At 38.0% G+C, this 24077-nt stretch overlaps 2 protein-coding genes across 3 annotated transcripts in view; both read left to right on the forward strand.

The window, feature by feature from the left end:
• LOC113105380 (peroxidasin homolog) overlaps positions 1-24077 on the forward strand; it is a 51322-nt gene that overhangs the window by 20245 nt on the left and 7000 nt on the right. The gene's annotated exons all lie outside the window — the stretch shown is intronic.
• Positions 610-9647, forward strand: LOC113105860 (coagulation factor XIII A chain). 2 transcript variants are annotated; one of them, XM_026267214.1, is made up of 15 exons: positions 610-755; positions 2742-2963; positions 3718-3906; positions 4914-5162; positions 5267-5385; positions 5902-6009; positions 6707-6884; positions 6957-7095; positions 7501-7604; positions 7681-7769; positions 8030-8183; positions 8271-8546; positions 8639-8799; positions 8925-9061; positions 9286-9647. In XM_026267214.1, exons 2-15 carry the CDS (start codon positions 2774-2776, stop codon positions 9425-9427), a joined length of 2235 nt encoding a protein of 744 aa, XP_026122999.1. In that variant the 5' UTR covers positions 610-755; positions 2742-2773; the 3' UTR covers positions 9428-9647. The 2 variants fall into 2 exon arrangements, with proteins under 2 accessions (XP_026122999.1, XP_026122998.1); XM_026267213.1 differs by having other exon boundaries at positions 692-755; positions 2737-2963.

The following is a 24077-nucleotide window of genomic DNA, read 5'->3' on the forward strand; positions in this document are numbered from 1 at the left end:
AGAAACCTTGATGTCTGCATCCCTCATAGCATGCTTTGAATCAGTGTCTTTATGCATATGATGGTTTTAAGAGATGTACAGAAAGAAAACAATCCATTAATCAGTTATGTGTCATGGATTATGTACTCAGATTTAGGCCAGAAGCAAAGGTTTAAAGTTAAAACATCTAAATGAAGGATTTATTTCATACAGTGATCCAGCTTTTGTCTTCACATGTTTACTGATGGACTGGAGTGGTGTGGATTACTTGTGGATTATTGTGATGTCTGTTTAGACTCTCGTTCTGACGGCACCCATTCACTGAAGAGCATCTAATGATGAGCAAGTGATGTAATGCTACAATTCTCCAAATCTGTTCTGAGTAAGGAACAAACTCATTTACATCTTCGATGGTCTGAGGGTCAGGCCAAATTTACATTTTTGGGTGAACTATGCCTTTAAATCTGCTCTGGCCAGGGGGAAGAGAAGGACATGACACATTCCACACTTGTGTCTTTATTCGGTTACATTTCTGTTCACCACAAGCCATACAAACGCGGTAGTTTGCACTTCCACTCTAATATCACACATGCACACCCTGTGCTTTTATAGAGCTAATCTGCATAGACACACCCCCGTGTGATGCTGCTCTCACATACACAGTGTTATTCCAGCCCTATGTATAAATGAAGGCAGAAACTGTCCTGACGTTCTCCCAGACTCCAGGATCCAGTGTCTGCACACCAGGGACACCTTTCTATCTCGAAATAAACCAGGTTAGTGCATCTTAACATGTTTAATAATATACAGTTCACACTGGAAGATGGAAATTCTCAACCATTGTTTAAAAGTTCTTAAAAGTGCTCACCAAGGCAGCATTTATTTGATAAAAAATACAGAATATTGTGAAATATTATTGCAATTTAAAATAACTGTTCTCTATTTGAAGATATGTCAAAATTATATTTATTCCTGTGATGCGAAGCTGGATTTTCAGCATCGTTCTTCCAGTCTTCAGTTTTCACACGATCCATCAGTAATCCTTCTAATATGCTGATTTACTGCTCAAGAAACATTTCCTATATTTAGCAATGTTGAAAACATTCATATTTTGGTGGAAACCGTTATACATTTTATTAATTTTTATTTGAAATGGAAGTCATTTGTAATGTTAAAGATGTCTTTGGATAAATTTAATGCACACTTGTTAAATAGAAGTATTAATTTCCTTGTGAAGAAAATCTTTCAGATATAAAAATAAAATAAAAAAATTGCTAATGTAGTCTATATTTGCAATTATCCACTTACCTTCAACTTACATTTTGTGTTAGTTGTATGTGCATGTTTATAAAATATATGCTCTTCACCAAAAATGTGTAAAGGGGGATCTGATAATTGCAGAGGACATGTTATTTTTTTGTAAAGATAATGTATAACTGTTTGATTGTTGCAGTTATATTAAGTGACTGGTGTATTTAGTTTTAAGTGCAAATTTGAGTTTGCAAATGCATGTTTGTTAAACTAAGTCTGTAAGTGTTTACATGCAGAGCCAATTTTCTGTGTAGTTTGCAAAACGTAACTATTTTAATATGTGGCACCATCTGTTTTATATCGATGCGGTAAACACAGAAAACAAAATCTTAATAGACATTAAAAAAAAAAAATCCATCTGGTTCCCCTCGCCAGTGGTTAAGTGTGGAAAAGTGAGATCAGCAGTGTATTTAAACGTGAACAGAGACCTCACTGTGTTCCTGAAGTTACTCACTGCTCCGGTGGGCCAAACATCTCCTCAAACTTCACACCTCATTCAAGGAGACGCCCTTTATGTAATCCATCACACAGGTGTTTGTGTGTGTCTGCGGTGACACAATTTTGCCAGCGTAAAAGCAGACATTGTGCAGCCTATCATAAAAATACGTTTTCCACGTTTAAATGCCAGAAAATGCTATTGGATGGACATTTTGCCTGGATTTTAATTTGATCTCCTCCTGGAGTACTGCGATATCCAAAGAGGTGTTGTTTAAAAACCCAGACTTTTCCCACATGTTTGTGTCCACAGACACACACACACACAGACACACACGTTTGTTTTTGTGTAAAGTGTGTTCATCCCATCGGCGTAATGGTTTTTATTCTGTACAAACTGTATATTCTATGGCCCTACACCAACCCTACACCTAACCCTAACCCTCACAGGAAACTTTGTGCATTATTACTTTCTCAAAAAAACTCATTCTGTATGATTTATAAGTGTTTTGAAAAATGGGGACATGGGTTATGTCCTCATAAGTCACGCTCTCCTTGTAATACCTGTGTCATACCCATGTCACTATACAGAGAAGTGTCCTGATATGACACAAGAACAAGAGCACACACACACACACACACACACACACACACACACACACAATCATTCTGGTTTTAATTATTTATGTATTTTTTAAATTAGTAATTCCAGCAAGTTTAATAGTTTAATAAATTACAAATTTATGGATTTGACCATAAAGAAGACAAAGCTCTGAAGAATGAAGAATGACCAGGACAGAATAGCTGACGTTTCCACATCAGAATCTCCATACGGCAATAAATTAACAGAAGACAAAATCCTGCAATAAAACATCAATGCTACATCCTTAATGCAAAACAGATTCCTGTGTAGCAGCCAGTTTATAAAAATGCAGGCATGTGTAAACAAAATAATACTCTTTATGATGATAGACTGATGTGTGCATCATGACGTCTGTGTTGTTTCTGAAGCGCAGCAGTTTAAGTGGTCACCGCACCAGTACCTGTCATGGCTGATCAAGAGGCTCGAGAGACCCCGACCCCGACCCCTGCTGCCCCACCGGCCGCCCCACGCCCCAAACAAGTGTCCCACCGCGGACGCTCCGCAGGAGCCAAAGTCAGCTCCAATCAACAGGAGGGGAAAGTGGAGGAGTTCGAGCCCTTCATGTTACTGCCCCGAGGACCACCACCGCTTAAGGGTGAGACAGAGAAAATGTTCACATTCTACCTTTTTATTTCATGTGGAAGATTATTTTTTTTAAGTATTAGCCACCATTACTAAATATTTACAGCCTTGCAAAACGGCAATAGAAATGTATAATTACTAACCATAAAGTGCTATTTTTTTTTTCCATCTTTTTACAGTATTTATATAGAATTCATTTTGGTAGAATCTTTAATATATGGTGTGCTTTAGTGTGATTTATAAAATGTAATTATGTAATTAAAAATATATATGTTCAAAAATGTTTTGAAGTTGAATATTTTGGAGTTGAATGCTGTAAATTTATTGCAAAAAAAAGAAGAGAATATTGTACTAGAAGCTTAACTTCTAATACAGTATATATAGTTAATCATTGCCGATTCCTGTGAGAGACTCATATGTTTTGGGTTTGCAACAGTTAAAGGAGTGGTTTTATTTACTGAATAATTTGCTAGTTTGGTCTTATCTAGTCAAAAAGCTGGTACAAGCATCCTGATCTCTCAAGACCATTTCCTCCATCCATATTAACTGTCTCCACCAGATAACACAGAGCTCTTGTCCCAGTGATAACATTTATTGCAGGAAACAGTAACTTGACTTTCGTGAATCCTGTTCTCTTCAAACCCCCAGAGATAAAGGGATGAGATGCATCCTGTGTGAGAGGGCTGTTCCTGTTGATAATTGATTGTAAACAGGCTGATTTACAGCCGAGCCTCTGATGCATTGACAGTCATGTTTCTGACCCTCAGAGTTTCTTGATATCTGGGATGTGAATGTTCTCAAGGGACCTCAAGAGATGAATAAACAAGCGCACCACACGCACCTGTACTCCAGCGAACTCCTCATCGTGCGGCGCGCTCAGGAGTTTCAAATCAAGATCACCTTCGATCGACCCTACAAACCGGCCCAAGACAAGTTTGCGGTTGAGTTTGTCATAGGTGAGTCTCTTGTTCAGGTGAGCTTCAAATTGAGTTTCAAACTGAATCTTTTATGAGTTTAAATCAAGAACACGTCACTCAAATTGATCAACCAAATGTCTTTCGATGTTTTTGAAGCATACCACACACCATTTTTTTTCACCGCATGTTCCCTTTTTTTAAAATTATCAGTTTCCCACTTTTTGCAATACTTAAAATGTATTTAAGGAGAAAAACTGTCCAGCACAGCAATAAATGTAATTCAGTGTGCATCTTCAGCATGTATTCGACACTTCAATTTCACAAGAGATGCCATTTATTCTGCCATCATCACTTTCCCTTCTCGTTGGCACACTTCCCTTTAGTGCACTTCTCATTTTCCTGATAATATTTACCACATCCAGCTGTGAATGCACATGCACATCTGGACACTGATATTTAAGGAAACTGAGCACGCGATCTTAAGGATCTAAAGTTGTGTAAGGTGCTTTTTACTGGAAAAAGAGTTTACAAACGGACAAATGCACATCATGTGAGTAATCCTACAGAACAGACTGTGTGGGGTCAGTATGATAACAATTATTTATTTATTTATTCAAAGATGCATTAAGTTGATAAAAAAGTGACATGTACAATGCTTCTGAAGGTTTCTGTTCTTCTGAAACTTCTGTTCATCAACGCATGTTGAAAAACAAATAAGTCATGATTTCCACAAAAATATTACAACACATATTGATTCAAATCAGTATATCAGAATGATTTCTGAAGATCATGTGACACTGAAGACTGGAGGAATGATGCTGAAAATGTAGCTTTGATCACAGGAATAAATTATATTTTGAAATATATTCAAATAGAAAACAATTATTTTAAATTGTATCAATATTTCACCAAATTGTTCTGTTGTTCAGCAAATAAATGCAGCACTGCAGAAGAGGCTTTCAAAAATCATTCCAACCTAAAATCATGAGCTGTTATTTCTAAACCTTGCCTTGTGATCAGGTGTTGTTGTTGTTGTTGTGCACTAGGGCCGAGTCCTCAGTACAGCAAGGGCACCTACATTCCCGTTTTCCCCACTGAGGAGCGTCAGAGTGTTTGGAGAGGCCGGATCGTAGAGACCAACGACAATGTCGTCACAATGGGCATCACAACCTCACCAGAGTGCATTGTGGGAAAATACATGCTATTCATCGGTGTGGTGACCCCTTATGGTATTCGCAGGACCAGGAGGGACCCGAAATCAGACATCTACATCCTCTTCAACCCTTGGTCACCAGGTCTGACGTTCCTTCCTTTCTAGGAGAAGCTATCACAATATATACACTATATTAAACATACGCATTCTCAGCACATCTCTTTAAATTGTGATGTGTTTTGAAAGCTGATCCTGTGTTCCTGGATGATGAGGAGGAGCGTGAAGAGTGTGTTATGAATGAGCTGGGCATCATCTATCATGGAGCGTATGATGATGTGTCTGAACGTGCATGGAACTACGGACAGGTGTGAGGAACTTACATCACAAAAATCACCAGCCTTTTAGAAATTGCTTGTAAATCTCACATTATAGTGCATTATCACCAAATCTTTGATTCAGTTATTTTGTCAAAAAAAAAAGAAAAAATATTATTTTTTCAGTTAGCACAGGTTGTGTATTTATGTATAAAACTGAGCTTATGCACCAATTTTTTTGAATTAAAAACAAAACAAAAACACATTATTTGTGGATCATTTTGGCAGCGTTCACTCAAAAACATTGGTAAAAAAATGTTGTGGATTAATTAATGATTTATAATAAATTAAAGAATAATAATGTCAATGGTAATCTAAATGTAAAAAAGGACAAATGAGCATGCAAAGTTGTTAAAATGGTAAAATACTGACCTATATACTGATAAAAAAAATAAAAAAACTTTATATAGTGCATCCGTAATAATTAGAGATAAAAGTCTATAATAAAATATTTACTAAATATTTACTAACAGATTAATATTGCAAATTGCTTTTTTTTTTTTCTAGTTTGAGTTTGGTGTCCTGGATGCCTGTCTGTTCATTATGGATAAAGCAGATATGCCGCTGTCCAACCGTGGGGACGTCATTAAAGTGACCCGCGTCGCTTCAGCCATGGTGAGAAACTATGAGAACTATTTCCAGAACTTTTTTTATTTTTATTTTTTACTGTGTTATGAGGAACTGTGCTTCACTGTTCCAGACTTGGACTAAAACACTCTGACAACACTTTTATAACAATGAACAATTTTAGATAATTATTACCTTTACTCAGCAATGATGAATTGATCAAAAGTGAGAGTTAAAACTTTTTTATAATGTTACTGTTACTTTAAAATATTTCTATTAAAAATAAATGCTACTCTTAAGAATATTCCATTCATTGAGGAATGTTTCTCGAGCAGTAAATCAGTATATTAGAATGATTTCTGAAGATCATGTGACACTGAATGTTGCTGAAAATTCAGCTTTGCATTACAGGAATAAATTATATAAAAAAATAATATTCACATAGAAAACTGTTACTTTAAATTGTTATAATGTTTCTTTTAAAAACTTTAAACAGTTGTCTTTGTCTGTTGTCTAAATGTGTGTACTTTAGAATTTTATGTTAAAAAAAAAACAAAATATATGTTTTAATATAACTTTTGAATATCATGTTATTTGTGCACAAAGTTGAAGTGTTTAATACTAAAAACACACAGCTTATTGAAATTTTCCACATGATGTTAAAGGATGTGTGCTATTGGTGAAACCACATCTTTTTCAGCTTTCATGAACCTGTTGACTTCACCTCTGCCCTGTTTCCAAACAGCTGAACTCACGTGATGACGACGGCGTGTTGGTGGGGAACTGGAGTGGTGATTACACATACGGTGTCCCGCCGACGTCCTGGACCGGCAGCGTGGAGATCCTCCTGGACTATGCCGGCAGCAGGGGAACACCCGTCTGCTACGCCCAGTGCTGGGTCTACGCTGCTGTCTTTAACACCTGTGAGAACCAGGACAGGGCATTCATATCCATCAACAGGATCCAAATCTGATTTGATTTCTCCTTCCCCACAGTCTTGCGATGTCTCGGGATCCCCGCCAGGGTCGTGACAAACTTCTTCTCTGCTCACGACAATGACGGCAACCTGAAGATGGACATCGTCCTGGACGAAAACGGAAAACTGGACCGGAACCGCACCAAGGACTCCATCTGGTTTGTGATGTTTTATGGAAACAGAAACATGAAGTCATGCTCAAATAATTTGAAGTATCTAAATTTTTTTTAAAGAGCTGCTTTTTATGCAGTGGATTACAGAATCTTGTTTCTGCCATGGGAAATAAATAAAGAAATAAAGGCTATTCTGAATTTGTATTTCACGATTCAAATTGTTTTTCCTCCTTCCTTCCGACTCCTTATATCACAATTATATATTTTTCACAGTTTATGTATGTTTATATTATTATGTCTCACGGTTCTAATTTTATATCCCACAATTCTGCCTTTATATATATACATATATATAATTGTGAGACAGGTCATAATTATCTTTTCTTAATTATTGTTCTGTTGCTGGAACAAGCTTCCATTGAGGATGACTTGCTCTATCTTCATCTGCAGGAATTATCATTGCTGGAACGAGTGCTTCATGGCAAGGTCTGATCTGCCTCCTGGTTTCGGAGGATGGCAGGTTGTGGATGCTACTCCTCAGGAGACGAGCGATGGTAGGACACACACACACACACACACACAAAGTATCTTTGTTGTTCTCTGGTGTTAATGAGGCTGGTCTTCTGTCAGGTATGTTCAGGTGTGGACCTGCATCAGTAGCTGCTGTAAAACACGGCCAGATCTGCTACCCGTTTGATGCCCCTTTTGTGTTTGCTGAGGTAAAAAAAAAATCAGCAAATAAAAAAAATTACAAACACCATGTTATCGAATGAGATAAAACAAACTAAGAACAAACAGGAAGAAAAGTAAATGCATTAGTTTTCAAGGTTTGGGTGCTGTCTCCAGTGTAAGATAAAGGAATGCATCGTTCTGTTCAAGTCTGATGTGTTAAGAAAGTAGAGAGTAACAGAAAACATACAGATGTTCACTACATCTCTTGCATTCATTTAACAGTGCATTGGGTCTTTTATTTTTGCAGGTGAACAGTGACGTGATTTTTTATCGTAGACAAAAAGACGGCACTCTGGAAGTAGTGAAGGTGAATCAAACTCACGTGGGCCGCATGGTGCTGACCAAAGCCGTGCTGCACGATGGACGTCGAGACATCACTGATCAATACAAGTTCCCTGAAGGTGAGAGAAGTTACAGTTGGACATAAAATGTAACGGAAATATCACACAACCAGGATCTGTTTTCATCTGAAACTGTTATTTACTCAGGGAGCCCAGAGGAGCGGCGTGTGCTGGAGAAGGCCGAGGAGTTCGGCTGTCAGCGAGAGAAAGCCTCTCTTCCTCAGGCCGATGTGGAGGTGGAGATCCCCAATCTGGATGTTCGTGTGGGAGACAACTTTGACGTGACACTGCAGTTTAAGAACAACAGCGATCAGCGCCGCACTGCTGATGTTTACATCACTGGGACCGTGGTTTATTATACCGGAGTCCCGAGCGCAGAGGTGGTGTTTAAAACTCCCAAAGTCAAACTGGAGCCACTGCAGAGTGAGTCATTGATGCAGGAGAGAGAGAGTCAAATATGATGTTTCTGCATCCTATATTCATGCATTAAATGCTCCCCCTGCTGGTGATGATAGGTGTGGACGAGAAGGTGTTGGTGAAAGGCGAGGACTACATGCATAAACTGGTGGAACAGGCAAACATCCACTTCATCGCTACAGGGAAGATTAAAGAGACGGGCCAGATCATTACAGCCATGAAAGTCATCACAATGCACAACCCCAAACTCATTGTGAAGGTCAGTCTTTACAGTACCTCTCATTTAGTTGGTGGACTGAAAGTTGCTTTTATTAAGTGTCTGCCAGTTGAATGTAAATGAGTGTGCTGCCCTCTTCTGGTAGTGTATGTGACATCTCTCTGCAGGTGACTGGCTCTCCAAGAGTGAGTGAGGAAATGTACGTGTCTGTTGAGTTCACCAACCAGTTTAAGTTCAGTCTGGAGAATGTGGATCTGCGTATGGAGGGTCCTGGGATTATGGCCCTCAAACGCAAGCAGTACAGGTGAACACTGTCAGACTGAAATGTTCAACAGTATAAAATATATGTAAAATTTCTATACTACTACTAATATTACTATTTAAGAGTTAAATGTGACATGAACATCCTTTTTTTGGTGAGATTCACCAATTATTTTGAATGCAGTTGCATAGGATAAAAGCATCTGTCAAATGCATGCATGTAAATCTGTTCTGGATGACTTCTGATGTGTGTGATGTGTTTTCCAGTCTGATCGCTCCTGGCACCTCTATAACGTGGACCGAGACGTTCAGTCCCCGACGTGCCGGCTCTACTAAACTGTTAGCCAGTCTGGACTGCGCTGCTCTCAGACAGGTGTATGGAGAGACTGAGCTCACCATCCAGCAATAAACGCCTCCGAGAATAAAGCTGAGAAACAGATCGCTGGAGTCTTTGACCAAAGAGAAATACTACGTAAACAGCATGTACTCTATAAACATACTGAAGCATGTAACCAGTGCATTATACTGATTTGTCAAAAATAATTACAGTTTATACTTTACCCTATCCATGTTTTCATGCATGTAATGATTCTTTGTCATATATTAAATAATCAACAAAATGTTTAATGGGTGAGTGTGGATGTGGTTTTTGTAGCGAAAATTGCATAACAAGTGTACGTATTTTAAAAGATGAATACAAAGAAAGAGCGACGAAATATGATTGTTTTGACAATAGTTTGACTTTTAAAGAGTTTTGGCAATAAAATATTCACTTCTGTCAGAAGTGTTTTATGGCCCATTTGCTGGAATAACATGATTTGAGCAGATTGAAGACACTCTTGAATCAAATGGCTCAACTGGTAAATGTTTCAATGTTTGGGTAGCTCAAGCTCCGCCCACTACTGTATACAGCTTTATTATTGGTGAGGGTTTTAAAAAATGCAAGTAATTTTAATTTTCAGTAGCTTCTGTGTTTTTTTGTATTGCTGTATTTTAATCCATAATGTTATTGTGCTAATTATGAGCAGGGTTCTTGTTATTATGTTATTACAGGGATACAATATTTCTTTGAATTTAAAGGATATTCATTTGCACTTCCAAAAACAACAGCATCTCTAGGCGTTTTCCTGACATTCTTTTTCCCTTATATGTCTAAAATTCAGTCACCTTTTTGAAAAACTGACAAACATGGACAAGGCAGAGATGAAACACCAAACCCATCACTATCAAGCTGATTTTCTCACCCATAAAGAGCAGGTTTCATTATGTTCTACTTTTGTGCAATTCTGAACCAGGTTACACTAAAAATAATTATACTATTTTTGATTTTATTATTATTATTATTTTTTTTTATGGTATGTGGTTGCAAACAATTTATTTTAGCTATATTTAAAAAGATAACAATGTTGAACATTGGTCAGCTAAATTTGTTTATTTAAATGTAGCTAAAATAAATTGATTACAACCAATTACCTTAAACAAAAAATAGTGAATTCAATTAATCTCTTTTTCAGTGTACTTTGTACAAAGTCTATGAAAATATTGACCTTTTTACTGTAAGTTCATACTTAGTATGTAAGTTTGTATTTTTCTTATTGCATGTTCATCTGATTCAGAAGCTCCACTCTAACTCAGTTTTCTGGCTGGTCAGATATTACAGATTTCAAGGTGACATCACTACTGTTCATTACTATTAATCTAATACTGTACTGACCCGAATATAAGACGACCCTGATTATAATGTACCTTTTGGAAAAAGGCTTTTTGAAAACCAAATCTTGTTGTAACATTTCACTTCCATTTTTTAGTGTAGATAAATAAAAACGTATATATAGTAATTATGAAACAAAGCGACATATTTATACTTGACAAGTGTAAAATGACTGTGGATAAAAAAAAAAAAACATATTCTGAACCCTGTGTGGATGCACACAAACTGAGAAAGTCAAAATGTGTTACTTTGTGCCCCGCTCTCCCCTAATGGTAAAATGTACCAACAATAGTCACATTTAAAAATATACACTTATAGCATAAAAATAACAGGTAGCCCATTTGAATTATATAACATTCATCCATCTCATAGTATAGCCTACCAAAATGTTATTAACAGTAGAAGTGAAATCTTATAGTCTTCAAATCTGGGTACTGTCTATGTTTTAAAATAATTTACATAGAAAGTTTGGTCCCATCAGTCTAATGACAGTCACGCCGCTTTAAGCATTTTCTTTTTCTTTAGTTTTCACTCGCGATCTTTACTGCCATGGTCGTAGCTAGGCTTTGACAATTAGTGAGGTCCAGGGGGTTTCTATAATAAACCCCTTATTATAGAATTGTGCAATAATAACCCATATACAGACAACTAATTATATACTCTAAACCTTGAAAAGAGACAAAAGACAAAGAGAAATGTAGAGGTTTTTGGAGTTATCAAAGCATCAACGTTTGTTAATATTTATGGGGTGCACAATTTTATCAGTTTATTGTTCATGCAATCATACATATTGCTGTTATTGTTTTTATTAAAAAAAATTTTTTACAAATAAAGAAAAAGAAAATGCTTAGAGTGGCATGAGTCGTGACTGTAATTAGCCCGATGGGACCAAACTTTTTCTGTAGGTTTTACGGCAGCAATATCAAATACTAATTGGCTCTCATGGATTTCATTTTCATGCCGAAACTGCTTGTTGTCTGAGTTGTTGCTGTCTGGCATCAAAGCATGTTGCAAAATGAATAATGGTGATTATAGTAATACACAATGCAATAATATGAAATATTAAGATTCTGGGTCTGGGCTATATAAGGCTCAGGTGTGGCTCAGATTTGGGGATTCTGGTTTACTTAAGGCTGAGAAGTTAAATCCAGGTTTTTGAATCTTTTTTTTTTTTTTTTTTTTTTTCGGCACCTCACCAAGGTAAGTTTTTTTCCTGTCTTCTAAAGACTTTCAAAGAATTTTATATATTTTATTTTTCAACTCATCTGGATTATTGTAGATCATTGTATCGTTCAATCTTTATTCTCCGCTAAGAGCACTTAGGTCTGCTGACCATTTGCTCTTAGTTTAAGTGAAGAGCCTGATTGGTTGGTGGGCCTGAACCTGGAATAGTTTGCCACTTTACATTAGGCAGGCTCAAACACTCAAGTATAGGTCTCTGCAGGAAAGTAATGGGAGTTACAAGATCAAGGTGTTTTTACACCATGATACCTGATTGGTTGATGTAATAGTGATGTTAGGTTTAGGGGTGGGGTTGGGTTGGGTAAGGGGGATCATTTAGATTGCATGATTCAGAAACACCCATCAGTTTTAAACCACCCACATGCTGATAAACGCCCACTTTTGCTCTGCAGAGACCTAAGTCTCCAAACACTTGCTGTTTTTAAATCTAACCTAAAAACATACTTTTGTAGTCTGGCATTTGATGCTATGTGAGAGCTGCTATTGTCTTCTCTTGTGTCATCAATATTTGTATTATTTTATATGTGTAAAATGCGTGAACGAATCATTTAAGTCGGAGATTTTCCCGATGAATATATTTACAGTAGCCCTACAGTAATGAGTTCAGCTGTGCGAAAGCGCACGTGTGTGTGTGTTTGAGAGAGAGATGTTCTCGCTCCACGTTCATCACGAATCACACAACGCTGATGTCCTCTACATGTGTCCCTGTTCCACTTTGATAAACACTTGCTGTTTTTAAAAAAAGTTCTTTATAAATAAACTTTGACTTGATTTGACTGTCTCTTAAATTTCTGCTCTTAACTTGTTGATAAACGTTATGCATCTTCAACAAACAGCAGATAATTTCTCATCTTTCCCAAATATATCTTAAAATCCATCAACAATGGGAAGTGACTCAAAAAGTTTTTTATTTTTAATAAGTTGCCAAGAATACAAATCATTACAAGTCAAAAAGTTTTTTGGGTCCCACTTTATATTAGGTGGCCTTAACTACTATGTACTAACATAAAAAATAAGTACAATGTACTTATTTAGTTCATATTGTATTGTAAAACACTTTTGCTGCTATTGAGGTGGGATAGGGGTAAGGTTAGGGAGAGGGTTGGAGGTATGGGTAAGTTTAAGGGTGGGTTAAGGTGTAAAGTATGGGTCAACAGTGTAATTATAAATGTAATTACAGAAATTAAAAACAGATTTAATTACGTCATTTTTTTTTTATATAAGTACAATGTAAAAACATGTACACAATAAGTACATTGTACTAAATTATTAATTAAAATGTAAATACATAGTAGTTAAGGCCACTTAACATAAAGTGGGTCAATTTTTTAAATATTATAAATCCAAAGTAATGGAAATAGAGGCCATTTATTAAAACAGTCCATCATAACAAATGATCAACTAGCATTATTAAGTGCACAAGTACAGTATGTCTAATTTTACCCGCATACATAGACACATAAAGCAACATATAGGCTACTATATCTAAACCGCTTGATCTTGTATAAATGTGAACTACACCTGTATTACCTCACATCTATAATCTGCTAAATGCAACTGTAAAAAAACAAGATATAATAATATATACAGTATAAACGTTAAGTTGATCTAACAGTAAAGCTTATTTAAAAACATTTTAAAAAGCGCTAAACGAATTTGACTTGACTAGTGTGGCGAGTGCGTGTGTGAGTCAAATGAAAACATGCACTACCATTTAAAGATTTTAATTGAGGTGTGACCACACCAGTTGCACCGCTTTAAAGGCGCAATATGTAATTTTTCTGCTTTAAAAATAGCAGAAATCACTATATCTATGTTATAATTTTTTTTTTAGTTGTGTATTTACATCATCCCGACAGTTTCCACGAACTTTCAAATTCGGAGAAAATTATAGTTTAATTAGAATGTAGGGGATTTAAATTTTCTATTATGTGGAGACTTGTGCTGAGTCCCAATTCGCATACTATCCGTCCTAAATAGTATGCGATACTAGAATTAGTACGTCCCAAATCGTAGTATGTTGAAAAGAGTATTCCAAAGTGTAACGTCCCGCATACGTCTAGAGGGTAAGTGTGGACGCAACAAATGTAAAATATTTTAAAGAGCGTTGCTCTGAGTCCTGCTACAGCACCACAAACAACAAGTTGTCCAGAAAAAGATTTTATTATTTTACAGCTCATGGAACACGTACAAAAAAAGAAAGGAAGCATTAACTTCAGGAGAGTATAAGGCCAAAACAACAAACAAAACAAGCTAACTGAAATTAATGACCTGTAACTATACTAACAAAGAAAAAGAAAACAAATAAGAGTTTTATACCCTAGCTCCCTTCCTAGCCCAAAACAGAAGAAAACAGGGTTAAACAGAAATGGCATCTACCTCACTACAGCTTCCAAATAAAAACAAAAAAACAAAACACAAGTAGTCAAACATTAAAGTAGCCGCTAAAAGAGATGTTAATAATAGCAGCTACAAACTAACTAAAATAACGAAAGGTAAGTATTAAAGAAGATCACAATGATTAACTACTACTCTTGGGGAAACGTTCTCTCCTCTCTGGTAGCTGGAGCTCTGCTTTTATTCGGACTCTCTCTTGATTGGTAAGCAGGTACAGCTGGAAGAAATCAACTACCTGCCAGGCAGTTTGAGGAGAAATCATGAAAAAAACACGGAAAGAAACACACATTAAAAGAATATAAATCAATGAAGACTTCGTCTCCGGACGTAACTCCCCCACCCGTAGTTACAAACTATGATTTCTTGTAGTTTGTAAAAGAGAGAAACAAGGTTCAGTCATCAATATGAGCTCTTGATAAAGCATCTGCTACTACATTCTCCACTCCTTTTTTATACTTTATATCAAGAACAAACTCTTGCAGCATAAGAGACCATCTCATTAATCTCTGGTTTGAGTTTGCCATTCGAGACAGGAAGATGAGAGGGTTGTGGTCAGTGTATACAATAATAGGACCCATATTACAGTTACCCACGTAGACCTCAAAACTTTGCAGGGCCAACAACAGGGCGAGAGCTCCCTTTTCGATGGTACTGTAATTTCTTTGGCACCTGGTGAATTTCTTCGAAAAGTAGCATACTGGATGTTCAATTCCCGCTTTGTCATCTTGGAGCAACACTGCCCCGGCACCCACGCCGCTATCATCCACCTGTAGCTTAAAAGGCAGACAAAATTCGGAGCAGACAACATAGGAGCATGACATAACAGATCTTTAGCAGAATAAAATGCAGCTTCACTCTCAGCATTCCACACAATCTTCTGTTCTGCTTTAAGGAGATCAGTTAAGGGTGTGACAACAGTAGCAAAGTTCTTACAGAAGCCACGGTAGTACCCGGTCATCCCTAGAAAACGGCGCTACTCCCGCTTGTTACTTGGCTGTGGGAAATCAATTATAGCCTGTATCTTAGCTTGCACAGGCCTCACTTGGCCCTGGCCAACTAATTTGCCGAGGTAGGTCACTCTTGCCTTAGCAAATTCACACTTAGCTAAGTTTAAGGTAAGCTGGGCTTCCAGCAATCGTTTGAACACCAACTCAAGACTTTGAACATGTTCCTCCCACGTTGCAGAGTAGATAACTATGTCATCTAGATAGACTTCACAGTTAGGCACACCCGACAGTACCTTCAGCATCAACCGCTGGAATGTTGCCGGTGCATTTCGCATGCCAAATGCCATAGATTTATACTGTAGGAAACAATCAGGGGTCACAAACGCTGAGATTTCCGAGGCACGGGGGTGAGAGGAACTTGTCAGTATCCTTTTAATAAGTCTAGCTTGGTAACAAAGTTGGCTGACCCCACTCGGTCAACACAGTCCTCAATTCGAGGAAGAGGAAAGGAATCAGGCTTAGTTACAGAATTCACCTTTCTAAAATCAGTCCAAAATCGCCACGAGCCATCAGGTTTGGGTACGAGCAAACATGGTGAACTCCTTGGACTTTGACTTGGCACTGCGAAGCCGTGAGTCAACCAATATTCTACCTCGGTTTTCAAAACCTGACGCTTATTGGGATTTGCACGGTATGGATGCTGTTTGATAGGCCTGCATTCACCAACATCAGTGTCATGAGTGACCACAGTAGTTTGTGATGGTACATCATTAAACAGCATATGATACTTTTCAATTAGCTGGACCACACGATCACACTGGGGGGCAGACAGATAAGATAGATGTGACTGCAAGTTAGGCAAGAAGGCAGAGTTAGACAGTGTATCACATGAAGCAATGGCATCTTTACTCCAAAGACCATATAAATCAGGAGAGTACACAGAAGACAGATTAACAGCAGTGGTAGCAACAACAGGGAGAGGGTCAACAGGATCATGTTAAGACGTATCACCATCTCTACCAATGTAAGCCTTAAAGCTGCAGTAGGTAACTTTTGTAAAAAAATATATTTTTTTACATATTTGTTAAACCTGTCATTATGTCCTGACAGTAGATTATGAGACAGATAATCTGTGAAAAACTCAAGCTCCTCTGGCTCCTCCCAGTGGTCATATTGCCATTTGCAGAAAATCCATCGCTCCTGGTAAGAAACAACCAATCAGAGCTGCGGTCCGTAACTTTGTTTGTGTTCAAAATGTAGAAAAATGTATATAATAAGCAAGTAGACCATGAATCCATTTTCCAAACCATGTTTTTAGCTTGTCCTGAATCACTCTTTCACGCTTTCGTTACCTCCTTAAATAATTTAGAGGTAAAATTGGACCCCTGGTCACTTTGGATGTCTCTTGGCAAGCCAAAAACTGAACAGAACTTGAGCTCACGGGCTACAGTTTTAGCTTTGATATTCCGCAAAGGAACAGCTTCAGGGTAACGAGTACTAGCAAACATAATTGTTAAAAGGTATTGGTGTCCGGTTTTAGCTTTAGGCAATGGGCCTATGCAGTCAATAATAAGCCTCTCAAACGGTTCTCCAAAAACTGGGATGGCTGTAGTGGAGCAAGTGGAATTGTTTGATTGGGCTTTCCACCTAACTGACAGACATGACAGGAGCGTACAAACCTAGACACAGCAGTTTTCATGCCCGGCCAAAAAAAAAAGTGTCTGGCAATTCGATGATACGTCTTTGTGACACCCAATGTTCATGGATGTTCATGGGCCAATTTCAAAATCTGATTACGGTATGCCTCAGGTAACACAATTTGGAACACAGTCAAAAATTCTGCATCTGTGGCACGTGGTCTCCACCAACGCATGAGAACATCATCCCAAAAATAACCAACTGTTATCTGAGGGATTACAGCCTTGTCCACTGTACCACCAATAAATGTAGCAAGTGACCGATCAGAACGTTGTTCAGCAGCTAACTGGGTTCTATTCACTTTTAAAGGGAGTTTACCTTCACTACTCATGCCACTTAATTCTGACGAAACAGGACTGATATAGAGCTCACTCTCTACAGTCTGTGGAGAAGACAGAAAGGAATCAGAGATATCAATCACATTTTCAAACTTCTGTGATTGAGCACGAGTTATGGCACATGCCGGAAAAGTAATAGAATGCTGCATTAGGCTGTTTTGAGCAGACCAGTCAGGATCTTCAGATACAATTGGAGAAGGAAAGACTTTGCCACCTGCTAAATCATTTCCTAAAATCATGCTTACCCCTTCGACGGGCAGTTGTGATCGCACACCAATGTTCACGCAACCAGAAACAAGATCAGACTTTAAATAAATACTATGCAGCGGAAGTGAAATGCAGCCCAATTCAATCCCACGGACTAGTACACTAGAACCAGTGTAAGAATCAGCGGAGAATGCAAGCACTGTACAAAAGGCTCTGCCTACTCTAAGTCCCGGATGATTCTGACCAATCAGAGAGTTTAGCGCAGCTCCAATGGCATCACGTGAGGCAGAGGTGAATCGCATCTAGTTTCAGAGTTCAGAGTACTTTAAAGACATTGACTTCGAGTTATACTGGGTTACAGTGTGCGTACATGTGAAGTAAGTAACCGCTATATATATATTTTTTCTGTTATTGTTGAGTGATCAGCTGTTACTCTTGTGCCAATTAAGAAGTAGCCAACTAGCATAGCACTGCCTGTATTTCCTGCTCGATTTAGTGCATTCACTAGTATTTCTGTGAAATTCCTTGTTGTGAGATGCTTATAATGCTATACATGTGTTAGTGAATATTAACCTTATTATCATTGGGGCGTTATGTGACGGTTCTTATTTGCATGTAGCGATCATCCCCTTAGTACATGTCCAGGCATGTTACCCTGCTCTTTGCCGCATTCACGTGCGAATATGGACATTCTTGTGGACATTTAGAGCATAAGCACCCATGTTAAATAGTGTAATATAGCACTGTTTTGAGTTGTTATATTTATATTGTATGCTGTTCAGTGTTTTAATGTTTATTATGGAACATTGTATATTCATATCATTAAGTTTATTTCTCTTGTTTAATCCATTTCAGAAACCACACATATGTGTACCCGCAAAGTCTTCAGTAAATCAAACGTCAACCAACTACATTGTGTACCTCTCTTCAATTAAGAAATCATCTCACTCAGCCCTGACAGACTGCCTACAGTGTTTCACACCCCCATAATTAATACACCTACAAACCCCTACATTTCAAGCACGTTGTCTAAAGTTAAGGACTGTGCTGCTCCTGTATCTCTAAGCATCAGGATTGGCCTAAAGTCAGAATCTTCAGAAAGCGCTACCGAGCTCCTCATTACAAATGGACTGAAAGTACTCGGGCAAAATTGTAAACTTACAGCACTCTCAGGAACAGCATTAATGAATGGTACACTTTTAGATTTAGCAGAGTTTTTCTGTTTCCAGGCTTTGCAATTTGAAATAAGATGCCCTGGGTCAAGAACGTAAAAACATACCCGCTTATCCTTGATTTTCCTGCAGCCTTGCAAACTCGGTTTAACCGGGTTAGCCACCGACAAATTCTTAGCGAATTTCTCATCGGAGGAGAAATTTTTAACAGAACGCATAGAAGTAAAAACAGTTCAGTGCGTAAGCACATACTCGTCTGCCAAAACCGCCGCCTCCGCAAGCTTACTCACTTTTTGTTCATTCATATGAACTACGACGCCCTCAGGAACACAACTCTTGAAATCCTTCAGCAACAAAAGTTCTTGAAGTTCTTCAAAAGCCATGACCCTGCTTGCGAAGCACCATTTCTCAAACAGTACCCCCTTTACCCTTGCGAACTCAGTAAAAGTTTGGTTAGGCAGCTTCGAACACAGCCTAAACTTCTGCCTGTACGCTTCAGGGACTAATTCATAGGCACGGAGCACAGCGGATTTAACAGCATCATAATCTAACGAACTCTCAACTGGCAATGGCGCACATGCCTCGAGCTTTGCCAGCAATATTGCTCTGCACCAAAAGAGCCCACAAATCCTTTGGCCAGTTCAATTTTGCGGCAATACGCTCAAATGCTACGAAGTATGCATCCACTTCACCTTCACGAAAGGGGGGGACCAATCTCACATACCTACTTACATCAAACGCCGTTTCTACTGGTGCAAAAGCACTGTCTGAGGGAGGATGAGACCTAGGCAAAGGAGTCGGCCTACTATAAAGAGTCTGAGCTTCGAGATCCAACTTTCGAAGCTTAATATCTCGATCTGCCTCAATTTCTAGAGCTCTCAACTTTAACCGCTGAGTTTCATACTCCTGCTTCTTGAGCTCAAGCTCTAATTCTTTTAAACGAAGTGCAGTCAAAGGATCAGAACTTGCGTCGCCACCTTCACTAGGAGAAATTGACTGTTCTACCGTAGCTTCCCCACCCACGTTAGAATCTACTGGCAAAATACCTTCTTGAACAAGCTTTCGGTACAACTCATCTTTGATACGTTGTTTCTTGGCCTCCTTGCTGACAGGAATATTAAAAAACTCTGCAATCACAATCAGATATTTTTTTCTACACCTGTCAAACTCTTCCACTGCCGGCGACAAAGCAAACTTAACCAAATCAAATTCCATTATTCAAATTATAACTTATACACTTCCTCACCCACACAAGTTCGAAGCTGCTGAAAAACTTACGAGACCCAAAAACAAAATTTAGGTTAAGAGAAATTAACTAATGTTCCACGAAATAATTGAACGAATGGACGAGCCCCCAATTGTTACAAAGATACCCGGATGGTCTACTATTTCCGGTTAGAATTCGAAGTGCAGATCAATGCACACTCTAATTGCTAATATTGCCCACAACCCATTGCGTGCGGGAGGGAGGAGCTTTTGGGCGATGGCTTTGCGGTAAACATGGCAGCCGGATGCAGCAGCGGAGATGTGCCCTCAGCTTTTAAGTGTAAGAATTCAAATGTTTAACCCTAATTAAAGTTATATTTTATTTCATTACACACATTGCACATGACCGTCAGAACCAGCCACCTCACAAACGACCTGCGTTTGGTTCTACGACGCCGCTGCCCTGCTTCTTCACTCCTCAACTTGGAAGAACACATTGTAAAATGTACTGTGAAAAAAAAAAACGATGAGAAAAAAATATGGGAATAGTAAATAAAATTTTATTGGACATAAAGAATGAATGAAACGTTAACAGTTGTGGTGTGCGTAACTAGGCAACCAAGTTGTCTTTCATGTTGCAAGACGTCAACGAAGTATGTCCCAGAACGTGCATACTCTTTTGCTACACACTCAAAAGTATGTACTTTTTCCTCACAAAAAAGTACATACTTTTAGGTCGTAGTACAAGTAGGCGAATTGGGACTCAGCGCACTATTTTGATGTTTGTCATGGGCGCCGCCATTTTAGGTTTACATATACACACTTCAGGTGGCTGCCGTGTATTGAGTAAATCTTGAAGCCCACCTCGCTGATTCTTGAGCATTCCACATTGCAACACGATAGACACAACATACAACTAGGTTTACAGTTGTACAGAGACCAAAAGCATTGGGTGGGGGGACTAGGATCCTGTTGCTCACTCAGTCATCCTTAGTATAGTGCTGAATATTTCCCCCACAAGGCGGTGGCATATTCCCCTCCGCCACAAGAAGACACGGCACGTTTCTTTATTTCCGTTTTGTCGCCCGTCTATGGCGTCATGTAAACTTTGACCCCTCTAGTTTATCTAACTTCCTGGGTAACCGGCAAATACAAAGGTGAACAGAAGCAAAGATGAGACGAAGAAGAAAAAGTAGTAGCCTTGATCGAGACTATTATATTTTATATTTATATTGTTTATATATGTATTTATACCTCAATCAATAACTTAGTTATGGATCATGATTATGCTTTGCCTGCACGTTCTGTGAAGCGCAAACATACGGGTGAAATAAATGACCCGAGATGGTTTTGGGACAACAGAAGCAACAAGACACGGGTAAATATTGGAGTTGCATTTCCAAGATAGAGAGAGCTTCGTGACAAGCTGAAACTACAGAGAGATGCCGAACTCGCTTGCATTCTGATAAACAGGTATGCATCCATTCAGCTAACTCGATCTATCCGTGTATTTTGTGAAACGATGATTTCGTGTAAAACACGGACGGATTAGCTCTTATGTAAATCTACATTTGTTCTATTTCTAGCTAAATAAAGTAGCTTCAAATGCAGTTCTTTAACTTGTTCGATATCATAGTATAACGTTATTATAATTATTAACGAAAGGCGACCATGTTTTTTAACATATTACTACTAGCTAGATGGAATATTGATTTGATAGGGGTCTCATAATTCATATATCTCTCAGTTCGAAAAGACGTGATTGTCAAAATACTAAGTTAGAATGAGTGAGGAATGTGGGAAGCGACAGAGCGCGTGTTCCAATGAACAACAACTCCCATGAGCCTACGCTCTTTCCCGACATCATCAAAGTACGTCTTATGTTATTATTTTGATTGAGTGGCCCCTGGTGGCCAAAAATCCCATACTGTACATTTAAGGACAGCCCCGCTCATCACATTGTCATATGTCCACCAAACAGAGACAGAAGAGAGAGTTTACTTTTTTCTTTTGTTTAAACAAGAAGTGTTGAGTCTATAACAGTCTGTATGACAGCGTGTCATTAATAGATCAGTATGGAGCTCAGTTCACTTCCTCTAATACTCTGTGAGTACTATTTTCTCATTTATGTACTATATTCATAATGATGTATTGCATGATTGTATTGTATTTAATCTTACCTATTTCACATTTTTAATTATTTATGCTGCTAATAAGCTGTACAGAGTATCAAATCAATCCATATAAAGACTTGGCTTTCCTTAAATATTTTAATCTTCAATGAAAAGAAAACTGAAATATATATATTTTTTTAATTCCCCAAAAATGGATTTGGAAGGACACTGTGTTTGAAATCATGGGTAAAAAAAAAACCTTGGCTTCATTTGATGATGGCTTAAAGTTTGACCGACAAAAAAATTCAGTTGTCAAAACTTGCTTTTTTCAGCTGTATCTGCTTTCGAAAGCTAAACCTTTACTCTCTTTTAAAGATTTTTAAAAAGTAATTCATGTTTTTATTTCATCTAGGCTGGACTACTGTAACTCACTTTATTTTTGGATTAGCCAGACAGCTTTATCCCGCTTGCAGCTTGTTCAAAATGCTGCAGCTAGACTCTTGTGTGGGGTCAAAAGGAGGGCGCATATTACTCCTATTTTATGCTCGCTACATTGGTTGCCTGTTTGCTTTAGAGTTGATTTTAATCTGTTACTGATTGAATATCAACCAACTAAATCTCTTTGGTCTTCCAACCAGGATCTATTGTTTTACCCCAAAGTCGAGGCTTAAGTTCAGGGGAGATTGTGCTTTCTGTATTGCCACTGTCCATTACACAAGCCTCTTCTCTTAATATTTTTAAGTCCAGGCTAAAGACATTTTTATTTTCAAAAGCATTTGGCTGTTGAGATATTTTTATGATTTTATAAATTTTCTGTTGGTTTGTTTTGTGTTTTCCTCTGTTTTTAATGACCTAATGGAAAGCACATTGGTCGACGGAAGTTGTAATTAATTGTGCTTTATAAATAAATTGTCATTGTCTTTAGCTCATAATATCAGTATGTGAAGATAGAATACTCTGATGTGCTGTCTTTGTTTTCTTCAGTTGATCTTCACTAACAGGTAGTGCGTCTACATGTAGTCTTTACTTGTGATATATAACTTATGAGCTGAACATTGTTGATTTAATATCAGTTTTTGTTGATCTTGGAATTGTTTTGTTGAATAGTTAAGCAGTATAATAACCATATGTAGATGATGCTGTGAGAAGACTCGTGCAAACTATGACCACAGTGATGTCACTTCCACCATGAATCACTGATGACATGGAAAATAAGATCTGTATTCATCCATGGCTTTATCTGTATCATGACCCGTTACATAGATATTCTTAGTAGTGCACATAAATGTTCTTCACACTTCTTTGCTCACCTCAAACTTTCCGTTTGTTATCGACTGCTATAAAGATCTGAAGAGGAAATTCAGAGGACAAAGCAGGTGTCTGTTTATATCTCCAGTGCTGTTCAACACTACAACAGAGATACAATAGATACTAATTGTCTTACAGCCAGTTGCGGCTGGTGCAAAAAAATATTAGAATTTAATTATTTTTTATTAATATTGCCTAATTACTGGCCAGTAGCACTACTTAAAAATACATTTTGCTCTACCATTCATTCTTGCTTGCTAATTTTTCAATGGCCTTCTGGTTAAAGCCTGTCATGAGAAGCACCTCTCAGCTTCTGCTGTTGACATGGGTGTGGTTACAAGAATCTTTAGGAGAGTTACAGTCTCTGAAAAGACTTCCTCAAGATTGTTCTCCATAAACAGCTGGAGCATGTTCAATGCACCGCAACTGGCTCTGAACTCTTCCTTGCAGTAGATGAGACTAAGCTCTTGTCTTCAGCTTACTCCTGTCAAGCACTGGATAGGCCTTCAAACTTCTGCTCTATGCATCTTCAGGAAACATCATTTTGTACTGTTCAAACCTGTCTGCTTGCAGCACAGTGGCACTAATGAGGTGGTCTGTGAAGGAGAACCTTTCCAATAGGTGTCTGAGTGTGGTATCACAGACCAACGCAGTAAAGGTCAAGGATAAAAACAAATTATGTAGTGATGTCAATTTCAACTGCTACATTTAAAATGACC

Source organism: Carassius auratus, chromosome 7, assembly GCF_003368295.1.
Source record: "Carassius auratus strain Wakin chromosome 7, ASM336829v1, whole genome shotgun sequence".
NCBI classification, from domain to species: domain Eukaryota; kingdom Metazoa; phylum Chordata; class Actinopteri; order Cypriniformes; family Cyprinidae; genus Carassius; species Carassius auratus.

Excerpts from the sequence above, each read along its gene's own strand:
- LOC113105860 (XM_026267214.1), top strand. The coding sequence starts at position 2,774 with ATGGCTGATCAAGAGGCTCGAGAGACCCCGACCCCGACCCCTGCTGCC. Across the intron at positions 7,770-8,029 it reads CCCCTTTTGTGTTTGCTGAG|GTGAACAGTGACGTGATTTT; the intron begins GTAAAAAAAAAA and ends TTATTTTTGCAG. Across the intron at positions 9,062-9,285 it reads CTCAAACGCAAGCAGTACAG|TCTGATCGCTCCTGGCACCT; the intron begins GTGAACACTGTC and ends TGTGTTTTCCAG.